A 12,404-nucleotide genomic window follows, 5' to 3' on the forward strand; every position below is an offset into this window, starting at 1 on the left:
GTGTGTGTGTGTGTTCCTCAAAACCATTATAGAGCTAGATATAAGCTGCTTGGAAACTATTTGTTGAGTGACCCAGTTGTTGAATTCTGAATTTTTGTCAATACCATACTTACTTGTATAATTTCCACTTTCACCCATTATTTTCATGAGCTTTTGGGTCCCCAGTCCACCATCGCCTTCAAAAATCACCCTTCAGGGATTCCCTCACTTACTAACTACAGTGAGTTTAATAATGTGCCACAGCAACCAGTGGCAATGTTAATTAGAATTGAGATCTGACACACTCATTTGTTTTACTTCAGCAATTCCTCCATTCCTCAAAAGAGCTGTTATGAACAACATTATCAAGTGGCTAAACCACTTTTGGTAAAGCAATAGTCTGTGACTGAGAGCAGCTTGTGTGTGTGTGTGTGTGTGTGTGTGTGTGAGAGAGAGAGAGAGAGAGAGAGAGAGAGAGAGAGAGAGAGAGAGAGAGAGAGAGATGAAATGCAAGTGTCAGAAGCAAACTTGACAGACAGGTGGGGATTTATAGGTAGAACAGGTGGAATCTCCTTGCCCTCCAGTGTAAGGTGTGGAGTTGAGTTCCTCTGTTGTTTTGGGAGGAGGGCTGTCTGTTACAGCGCTAGTGTATTTTGCTAGGGGACTAGTAGTTCAGTGGCCCAGTGGCAAGGAGACAATAATGACCAGGAAGTGTGAAGAGAAGAAGGAGAAAGAGTAAAGGATTCATTCCCTTCTGTTCCAAAAGAGTCTCCGGAAGCACAGAATTCCATATTCATGTAGTTATTTGTTCTAGACAAAGACCCTCTGATGAACATTCTTCAAGTACATTTTAAGTAATATCCAAGGTATGTGAACTTCAGATATTTGATATTTTATTGGATACATTTTTGCTAGTGGAACTATGGCATTTTTTAGAATAGTATTGGCACATATTCAGTTTTTTCTTTTCAGAAAAACAAAAACTGCAAAACATAAACATTTTTCATTTTCTACTTTTCCCCCTCAAAACTGGTATAAGGGTAGACTCGATAGATATAAGTGTGATGCTTATAGGTAGAACAGGTGGAAGCCATATTTGGGAGCCATTGACTTGTTCTAAAAGTTCAAGTAAGTGTGATGCACACTTACTTTTGAGTGGTCACGTCAATAGTTTCACTTTCACATAAGAAACCCTGACTTGCACTGACTTATGTAAATGACTGTACATTAGTCCCTACTTTTCATATTTCTTTCAAAAACGTCTTTATCAAAAATGCAATAAAAATATGTCCTTCCTTCACCTTTGTTTACCACCTTCATAATCTCAGGTGGAGAATGTGAGGGACTCCAGAAATTTATTTCTTCTGGTCATGAAACAATTTTACTGCTCTACAAACAGAGCTGAAAAGACTCAGGAGAGATTTAAATGCCATAAAGCCAAAAAGATGCTTCCGGAGTTTTCGGTAGGAGAAAGTCAAAGTTCATCATAAATTCTGTTTACCCTCTGAATTTCTTGAAGGATTCATGTCACAGTGTCACAGACCTATTACCCATTTTTATGCAACTTACTAAGTGTTCAGTAAAAGTGAATTGGGGACCGTCTCATTGTTTCATCTCCATTTATTTCACAAGTTCTTCATCCTTTGCTCACACATTTAAGTGTTTGGATTCCCCAGGTCTAATCTCAGTTTCCTTCACCTCTGTTTCCTATTCTCCTTGTTTAGAATCAGCTAGTCTTATGGTGTTAACCATTCTAAATGTCTTTACTCTTAATCTCTAATTCCACTAAATCTCTTTTGCTCCAGACCTGTAATTCTAACTGTCTGCTATCTTCTCAATCAGATGTCCCAGAGCACTTCCAACTTAACATAGTCAAAATGGAAGTGCTGGTTTTCCCATCTAAACCCTGCTCAGCATCTGGTATTAACCACCTCCCAGTCACCCATGCTCCTGCGCCGCCTCTGCGAAAGGGGCCACAGTGCTGCCTCTCCCTCACAGCCGCCTCTTCCGTGAAGCTGGCCCTCAGCCCTCGCAGCCACTGTGGTTTTGTCCAGAAGGACTGTCCAGAAGGATATCTGGAAGATGTCCAGTCTAATTAGCATATTATCCTTTTATTAGTATAGATATTTTTTTCAAATTTCTGCTAAATTCACATAATATTCCTTCCCTCAGGTTTGAACTCAGGTTGCTCAAGTTGGTTATAGAGTTGCATCACCAAAGCTTTAAGTTACATTTTAAGTATGGGGAAGCTATTGTTCTGCTTTTCCTGAGTACTCTTCTAGAAATATCCCTTCCCCAGAAACTATTCATCCTGTTTCAATTTTAACTTGTGCATGACCCACAGAGAGACCACAGGCTAAATTAATGTAAATTGCTTTCCAACGTGAGTATCAGAGTTGAAAAGAACATTAAAGATTGGTCATTTCTTCAGAGCCCTAACACTGTTAAGGAATAGGAACCTGAAAACTACAGTCAGCTGCCTGATTATTTGTTGTTTATTTCAATTGACAGCTTTTTGTTAGTCTATCACATAGATGAATCAGTTCAAAGCAAGTATATGCTGCTTTTTAAAAATTGAAGTTTAATAACATTTATCTATTAACAATGCAAATTGCATTGCAAATTTTAATTTCAATTTGAAATTTAAAGGTATATTAGATTATAGTTTTCTATTTTTGACATAGACTTGGAAATGTAGTCCCAGGTGAAATTCTTCAGCTCACCACTTCAAATGCCTCCTAATATCTACTCTCTCTATTGCCTTCAGATCATCTTTGTTACATTTTTAAAAATACTTTTTTATTGATTTCAGAGAGGAAGGGAGAGGGAGAGAGAGAGAGAGAGATGAATGATGAGAGAGAATCATTGATCGGCTGCCTCCTTCACGCCCCCTACTGGGGATCGAGCCCACAACCTGGGTATGTGCACTTGACAGGAATCAAACCCGGGACCCTTTAATTCGCAGGTGGAAGCTCTATCCACTGAGCCAAACCAACTAGCACATCTCGGTTGCATTTTTATCCTCAATTTTATTTGAGGATAAATGAAAAAAACTGCTTTAGGTTGCTGACTCTAGATAAAATTTAGTATGAGATGTTTCGAGTTATCAAGGCTGCCACATCACATGGCTCCAAGAAACACCATTCACTACTCTATTGTCCATGTGAATGATGGTCCCTGGAGTGGTCCAACATATTATTACCTTCTGTTATATGAAGGGTTATTCGTGCTGTCTCTACGAGTAGAAAGAGATATCTGTGGATATGGTTCTCCAAGTGATAATTGCATAAAAGCAGTTTCCAGAGACATGAGGAGTTACCATCTATCTGGGAGATTATCTTTCTTACCTGAGCTGTGGTTTCCTGCTAACAAGGTGGGGCTCACAGAGCATCTTCCCAGTCTACTGGTGACCACAGGTGGCCCTGGTGTTCCATCCCATTCCTGAGCTTTGACAGGCTCTCTGGAAGATGCCCCATGGTGTCCTTTCTCTTTGCTGTCCGACTTTGGCAGTGGCTCTGTGCTGTGGCTTCGCACTTTGAGCTCCTCTGTTGATTCTGTGTATTAACCAGAATTGCATGCAGTTAAACAAGAGTCAAATGCTTCCCAGGTTTCCTTAAAAAGTTGAAGAACAATTTTCTGAATGCTTTCAATATATTTTTAGAAACCTATATGTGTATTAGAGATAACAACATTTCAATATAACGGGGAGGAGTTCAGGTTAGTATCGCTGGCAAAGAGCTTTCTCTTGGGAAGAGAAGCTCAGTGAATCTTGAGACTTCTTTAGTAACTCTTCCCTGAGCTCATTTTCAAGAAAAAAAATCTTAAAGTGCTCTTTATACTCACTGTCTTTATTGTCTCATCTTTTTTTACTCCACTGTTCACCATGACATAATTCATTACAGCCACTCTACTAAAACTGCACTTGCTAATATCACCTTGACCTTTGAGTAGGCAAATTTAGAAGACACTTTAAAGCCATTTGAAAACTCCTTGATACTCTCTTATTTACATCTTCAATTCTCTTAGCTTCTTGAGGGCCCATCTTCCTGTGTTGTGTTCTATGTCTCACACCATTTCTGTGTCATCCATAACTTGTCTTCCACTATGCATCCCTTATATGATGGTTGTCCACATGGTACTAGCTTACCACTGTTTCCCTCATTCTATATTTTTGTTATTTTTATCCTCCAGGATTTAACTAGCAATTGTCTGGTTGTTAGTGATTTCTAAATATTTTATCACAAGCCTGGGCCATTCTCTGGAGCTTTAGACTAAAAACTTCCTGTTGGATAAGTCCCCATGGAAAACACAAGTTCAACATTTCATACACTTACTGGCACCATTTTTTACTAAACTATTAGGTCCTGCTGTCCAGCCAACCATCCAGCTTGAAGCTCGCTCTCCTTTTCTTTAACTGCTATTTCCCAAATCCATCATTCAACTGATTCTACACATTTTATTTCTGAATATCATGCTCTCCTTTCTGTTCCACTTTGTATCATGTTTATTTCAATTTCTATGGTTCAAGCTGGAATCATCACCCTTGAACTATTGTTTCGACTCCTTAAAATATAAGCTCCAAATTGCCAATGTGATCTGTTTAAAATGAAAATATTATCAAGTGTTATTTCAGAGAATGGTTGTGATAGTCATTCTGTAATGCATGTACAGAAGTATTTAAAAATACATGTAATAAAGATGGTTTTATGAATGCTGTTCCCTTGCTATTAAAATAAAAATGTTATTTTATGGAATAGCATCTTATAAAAGACATAGAGAAGTGTTTGAAAACAAAAACAACCCAAAAATGCAAATCTACTCATAATGTACCCCTGACTAAAATCCTTCCAGAAGATTCTTGTCATCCACAGAATTATGTTGAAACTCTTTTGTATGACCCAAAAGATTCTCCACCATCTCTCTCTTTCCTTCCTCTCTAAGTTTGTCACTTTCCCACAAACAGTGCATTCAAAAAACAACACTTGCCCTAACCAGTTTGGCTCAGTGGCTAGAGTGTCGGCCTGTAGACTGCAAGGTCCCAGGTTCAATTCCGGTCAAGGGCATGTACCTTGGTTGCTAGGACATCCCCAGTAGGAGGTGTGCAGGAGGCAGCTCATTGATGTTTCTCTCTCATCAATGTTTCTAACTATCCTTCTCCCTTCCTCTCTGTAAAAAATTAATAAAATATATTTTAAACAATAATAACAAAAAAAACACCAACAACACTAAGTAGGTTGTAATGTCTTCATCCCAACTCTAGCAAAAACAATGCTTTTTTTAAAAAAATACCCTTATATCCTTTCTATGTTCAGTTAACTCTCCACAGACCTAGTTACTCAATTTAAGTACAGTCTGAAGTCTTCCCCACCCATATGCCACCCTGTGCTGGGGTATCATTTTTCTATGTATTTGCTCTTATCAAAAGGTCTTGAGTTATTTAAAAGCAGGGTCTGATTTTTGTTTTTCTGTGTGTTTTTTGTTGTTGTTTTTTCATTTTGTGCCTCCAGCACCCCTAGCATATTGGTCCACAGGTATTTAATGAATTAATTAATTTAATAGGTTTCTTAACTCCAGCATCTTTCCGATGTGTGTAGGAAATACAACATTCCTAATGTAACAAGAGAATCAAGTGAGTGTTATAAGTGTATTAAAGTGGCACAGAGCTTGTTGCAGTTTTAAAAATCTGATTATCTAACAGTCACAAGTTGTAAAATTTACTATATTGAAAGTTTCATTCCAATAAGGGATCTCTGAGAAAGACTGAAGTGAAAAAAATTCATAGAAATTATTCAGAGAATCTGCATTTTGTTTCTTTGTGTGTAGGTTCAAATGCCCATGAATTTTCAGCCATGGGATAGAAATGTCGCTCTATTTCCCCATTATCTGAGTCTGTATGGCAGAGCCGTAAGCAGCTCTGGGTAAGGAACCAAGGTGCCTGGCTTTGCAGCCCTGGCCATGGTCTTGGGTTGGTGAACCATGTCACTGAACACTCAGTTTATCCTCTTGGAGTCTCATATTTCTTATCTAAAAACTAGAGGCCCAGTGCACAAAATTTGTGCATGGGTAGGGTCCCTAGGCCTGGCTGGTGATCAGGGCCGATCTGTGGGGTGACCAGAGGGAAAGTTGCCTTGGCTGGCCTGGAACCTGCGGGCTGGAGGCAGCTCCTGCATTGAGCATCTGCCCCCTGGTTGTCAGTGCACATCATAGTGACCCATCATTCTGCCAGTCGTTCTGCCGTTCGGTCAATTTGCATATTAGGCTTTTATTATATAGGACGGAGATAATACCAGCTCTGCCTAACTTCCCCACTTTAATTAGAAGGATCTAATGATATTTTGAAAATAAAGTGCCATACATGTTAAAAGCAATATTGAACTTAAATAAATTATAGCCATTTGTCTTTATGAATTTTTTAAATCTTTCTACATTTAGACTAGATGATCACTGAGAGACTGAATATACACATGGAAAACTGCCAGTAACATATAAAAATAGAGCTCTGAGCTATTATCTAGAGTAGCAGTGCAGGAAGCCAACCTGCTATCTACAAGTCAGGCTACTCTCTCTAGCAACCAAGTCAGGAAGCCATGCCATACTGTGTAGCAATTGGCCCAAAACAGCCAGGATTTTGGACCCAGTTTCCAATGTAGAGCTAACCAGAGAAAGTCAAATATATACCCAAAATTAACTACATAGGATGCCCTGCTTTCAGTTAGCCTGCCTACAGCTTCCCCAGGCCAACAGTCTCCAACTGGGACATATCTGAAGCTCTCTCTCTCTTTCCCACTATAAAGATTTCTCACTCCTTTCCCTGCCTTTGAGTGCCTGCCAAGTGTCAGTGATGGTGGCTGACTGCCTTGGTGTCACAAGCTCTGAATAAATAGCCTTTACCTATGCTCATTTTTTGGTCTTTGTTTACTTCCACATTGTTATAGTCTTTTCCAACTCCAAGATGCTATACAGCTATGTAAGCACATGCCGTGAGTATCATTCTATGAGCTAAAACTTAAACCAGGAGGGTCATCTCATAGCAACAACCTCAGAAAAAGTCTGGTCTTTAAATATGCCTGTGTATAAGCCTACATCCCAGTTACACTAAAATCAAATATAAGTCAAAATATTTTTAAAGTAATGCATTCCAGCATAACAATTACAGCAAAACAATTTAGCCAGAACTTGCTTTTCAGTGCCCTAAGTCAACTGAAATAAAACAAGTATCATAAAAGAACATCTTAGATTATTTCCAAGCTGTTTATTCACAATTTCAAAGAAAAATGTACTCTGGCTTCCAAATGTCACTGTCTCAAAGCCTAATGTTTCACCTCACCTTCTCTTTCAGATTCTAAACAAACCATTGGGATGCTCAATTTTTTACTGACTTCTATATTTGTTTCCACTATCATTAATAAATATTTCTCATTTTACACACACACACAAACACAAATACACACACACACACACACACACACACACACACACACATATACACACACACACCAAAGAGTCTTCTATCACTGGACTTAAAACTAATCAAACTGTAAAAATACCCAAAGATCAGGTCCAATATTGTATATACAGATTAGAACAATTTTTTTGTGTATATTAGTCCTCACCCTAGGATATTTTTCCATTGAATTTTAGAGAGCGGAAAGGAGAGGGAGAAACAGAGAGAAACATCCATGTGGGCTGGGGAATGACAACCAAGGTACGTGCCCTTGACTGCAGTCAGGACCCTTCAGTCTGCAGGCCTATGCTCTATCCACTGAGCCAAACCAGCTAGGGCTAGGACAACATTTTATATACAAAAGGCTGAGGATGTGTGTCAAGACACCTCCATCAACATCAGTTTCTTTGTTTTCATTCAAATTACTGGCATATGCATACCAGGGAGGTGCACTTAGGTCTCAAACTAAATAAAATGCCAACACAGCTATGAAAACAAAATGGAGTCTTTCTATTTTTCTTCTTGTCTTCCTTCTTTGTTTTTAAGTCCCAGAGGTTGAATTTTGGTTGCATATTTAGAATAAAAGGGTCGAAGAAATCATGCTACTCAGACTTATACCTTAACATCTGCCTCCTAAATAGAGGGAGAACTGAAAAATCTGTAAGAATGTCATTAATGTATTTATTGAGCACTTTATTTGAGATTGAATCTAGTTTCCTATATATTCAGGTACTGCTTCCTACATTAGGCATTTTCCAATTAAAATAAAAAATTCTTCAAAATAACTGTTGAAAAGAGACAAATGGAAAGTGGACAATTAGTCTAAGAAATATATACAATAAAACATATTGACAGCTCAAAGACATCTATTCAGAGGAATAAGGACATATTTATCCAGGTCCATCTATTTCAATGTTTTCTTAAAGCCTGTTAGAAAAAAATTGTTTTAGTAACATAAACCTTCCTGGACAAGATCAATCTTAGGTACTGTGGTAGAGTTTTGTGTGAAATCTAAGTTATTTTCACAGTTACAGCCCCAGTGTGTAGCACAGGGCCAACTACATAGATTGAGCTCTTTCTCTGCTCATCAATGAATGACTGAATGTTGACTATTCATCTAAAATCTGATTCTCACATTGAAGACGGATCTTGAATTGAAATCTTGCTGTGAAAAATGCATGCATTTATTGTATTACATTTGTCAATAAGCTTGTGTGTTCTGCACTTTATTGTCTTAAACTTCTCACAGTGTTTAAGTTTCAAAACCATAAATAAAAATAAGAGACCAGGAACAATCTTTTCATGACTGAAATATTCTCCCCAGGATTCTCATCTATCATACCTCATGCTGCTAACTCTGAAGTTCCTTCTCAAATTTTTCCCATTTTCTGCCTCTTTTTGCTGTCTGTCTCTGGGTCTACATTTGTCTCTCCATCTTCTAACTCATTCCTCTCACTCTCTTTTTCCTCCCTGGACCCTTGGCCACTATAACTACTTGGCTCCCTGGTCTGATAGCTTTCATCATCAGTTCTGATCCACATCTGATGCTGAGCTTTGCCAAAATCTTTAATCCACTCTTCCTCATCAACATTCACTCTCTCAACAATGAAATCGTAGTGAGGATTCTTAAAAATCTCCACAACCTAAAGATCCCTCCCAAGCTCTAGAGACAAAGAAAATAATATAGTATTAATGGACCTTTACTTAGGGCTCTCTGGGAAACTCCAATGTGTTAAAACTGGCAGCATTATCCTTTTCCCAAAGTTCTTCTTTTTTTGGATGGAAAGTCATGTGATAGCTGATTTATATGTCTGTTTTTGCCATGTGACTGTAAGCTTCTTAAGACTAAAGACTCAATATCTAATAGAGTCCACAGTGAGAACAGACAGGGTGAATGAACTCATGCATGCCTGATTCAGAAAAGTTAAAGTTAGCTCATTATCTTTCACTCCTGGATCTAACCATACTTTTGACTCTTACTCACAGTCTCTCTTCCCACCTCTCCAATATCACAACACATGAGCCATGACATGAATCAATAACCCTCACTGACAAACATGAATTCATTACTATAACCAACGTTATTTCCTTTGTTAACCCACAATGTTTCTAATTAACTTGCTAATGATAGAGCAGAAAACAAAATATTCCCTGAAGAAAATAAGTATTATTTGGAAATATGACCAGTAACACCATTTTCATAGAGGAACATAAGATCCTATTTTTTTTTCATTTTCTTGCAGTAAATGTTTAAAAGGATTAATTTGTCGTATCATTTCATTGTTTCTATAACATCTAGATGATTCAGATAATTTAGACAAGAGGCTTTTATATCTGTGGTTTGCGACTGCTATTGTATTTGAAATTTCACACTCTCATAATAGGAATCCCTTGGTTACAAAATATGGACTCTAATTGTGCCTGGCAATACAGATACCAAAGCTCATGTTGCTGATGAGTATTTGAACTTCCTGTGGAAACAATGAATGCTCCTGAATTGTCCCCTCTTATTGGCATAATCAGCAGGATAAAAGTCCTATTCCAACTGCTAAACAATGAAAATAATGAAAGGTGATCAAGGCGGATTAATTAGGCAGAAAAGACAATACATTTGAAGTGCTGAAGGAGGCACTGAACTAAATTGCATTATCAGATGGGTATTAGATTCAGTCATCACATTTTAGAGCTGAAAGGGACCTAGGAAGCCCACAATAGCAATGTGAAAAGCAAGGTGTGTGTATAAGTCTTTGCTGAGATGGTGTCCTGCCTTTGGGAGAGCGGATCTCCCACCTCGTGGGAAAGCTTGGCCAACTATGAACATCTTTAATTGCTAGAAAGCTCTTATACAGAGCTCCAGTCAGCCTCCCTCCAGGAACCACCATTTGCTGGTTGTTGGTATGGTAGTCCTGTTTCTGCAGCAACTCAGAACTAGTCTTCCTATTTTTAAGTAAACGCCCTTTAGAATCCACAGTGAGGGAGACTGTTTCTCCTTAGCCAAGTCTTCTTCAGAATACAGATGTAGAACTCTCACTTTCCTGGTCACCCTGGCCTAGACACTAATTGCACGTCATGGTGTCTTTTCAAACTATACTGTCTGGAGCCAGACAACCTACAAGTCCAGGTGAACACTGGAGTCCTCTCCCGTACGTCTATTATTCCATCTTCTGAGTCTCCAGGGAAAATAGGGTAAAGTCTTCATGTCTCCACAGTGAAAGGGCACCAGGGAGCAGGGTCAATTTTTAGTTATTTTTTTTTTAATCATTGCTTCTCTCTCATGTGAACTCTGTCATTGGGTCAGTTATGTCAATTCCAACATCTAAGGGATGCCTTTTTTATATATAAATAGAGAAAGAATAATAGCTCAGGCATCTGGAGAGTTCATGATTTTAAATAAAATTGGAAAGAAAGTCCATGTTTATGTTCAGAAGGCACATAGGGTAAAACCCTGGTTTTAATAATTAGATGAGGCACAATATTTAATAACAAAATAGATGATGCACATTGAAGTATAACAGAATATGCAAAGAATTCTAATAATTTTACAGGTATAAAAAAGTTCAGATTCTTTACACAACTTGCTCAAGGTCACACAAATGGCAATTAGTAAAGCTCTGATAAAGATACAGATTTCCTGGCCAAGCATAGCATGTACCTCTCACCATAAGTAAGTGGAACTTCCTACTTATATTCAACAGTTCTTTTTTGCGGTTGTAAGAAATAACACTTATTCATAGTCATGGAATAATAATTAGAATTCCAAAGATCATGTTTGGTCTTTAAAAACTCTCTATTAAATGTCCAGATATTTTAATTATTCCCCCCTTTTCATCAAGGTGTGTAAAGATTGTAGAGATACTGCCAAATGATCTTTACTTAAACAACCTTCACTGAAGTCATCAGGCATAGCTCCAGTGTTGACCTGTTTTAATAACATGCTTTTGAAGAAATTCTAGTACTTCATTGCAAAGAAACAATTTGCTCAGAGAATGTGATTTACATTTTAATTTTTTCTTATAATGCAGAAACCAAGAGGACCGTGGACAGAGACTAGACAGAGGCTGACCAAATCTGTTTGTCCTCTCTGGGCACCTTGTTAAACTATACTTCCCAGCATTCATGGCAATTAAAGGCAGTCATACAACTGAGGTCTGGCTATGAGAATGTGGGTGAAAAGGATGTAGAACACCTGCATCCTTCTTCTGCTTGCTGGGATTTTTTGAGGTTCCAGGTGCTGGAAGAGTCACCAGGTAGAAACTTCCCAATAACTGTGGGGAGAATTGCCCATCCTCCACTGAGATTCCTAGTTGATTGTCATATGACAATAACATAGGTCATGGCTTATGGCATGAAATAGAGGTAAGTCATCTATATATATAAAAGCCTAAGCGACCAAATGACTGAACAACCGAATGACTGGTCAACAGATCACTATGATGCACACTGACCACCAGGATGCAGACGCTCAACACAGGAGCTGCCCCCTGGTGGTCAGTGTACTCCCACAGCGGGAGTGCCACTCAGCTGACCGACGGGCACCAGATGCAGGACTCACTGCTGGCGGTGGCACAAGCCTCTCCTGATCAGGACTGGCTGGGCGTGAGCTTGCAGCAGGTGCAGCAGGGCTGGGATGAGTGGGAGTGGCACAAGCCCAGCCCGGGCTCAGGCTCCTCCCTGGCCACCTGCAGCTTCCCACACTACTTCATGCTGTGTGGAATCAATGCAGACAGTGGGCTGGAGCCCGATGAGCTGGCGGGTAAGGCTGGGCTGCGGTGGCATGGAGATCCACTGATCCCCACAGGCCAGGCCCAGAGATCCCACCAGTGCACGAATCCGTGCACCGGGCCTTTAGTAGTATATTAAGCCACTGAATTGGAGTTGTTTGGTATAGTAATTGGACCCTCAGATTTTTACACATATTATTTCTCTTTTTTTTCTCCTGTAAAATAATCTAAATATGAAATCCTTGAGTTTCTAATGAGGA

General features: G+C 38.9%; 1 protein-coding gene across 1 annotated transcript in view; it reads right to left on the reverse strand.

Moving 5' to 3' along the window:
- The window catches only part of NYAP2 (neuronal tyrosine-phosphorylated phosphoinositide-3-kinase adaptor 2), a 206,372-nt gene that overhangs the window by 41,789 nt on the left and 152,179 nt on the right, over positions 1-12,404 (reverse strand). The window contains exon 4 of the mRNA XM_028150870.2: positions 3,327-3,533. Coding sequence (XP_028006671.2) covers positions 3,327-3,533 — 207 coding nt within the window. The remainder of the gene's footprint in view (positions 1-3,326; positions 3,534-12,404) is intronic.

The sequence above is a fragment of the Eptesicus fuscus genome, chromosome 11 (genome assembly GCF_027574615.1).
Source record: "Eptesicus fuscus isolate TK198812 chromosome 11, DD_ASM_mEF_20220401, whole genome shotgun sequence".
NCBI classification, from domain to species: domain Eukaryota; kingdom Metazoa; phylum Chordata; class Mammalia; order Chiroptera; family Vespertilionidae; genus Eptesicus; species Eptesicus fuscus.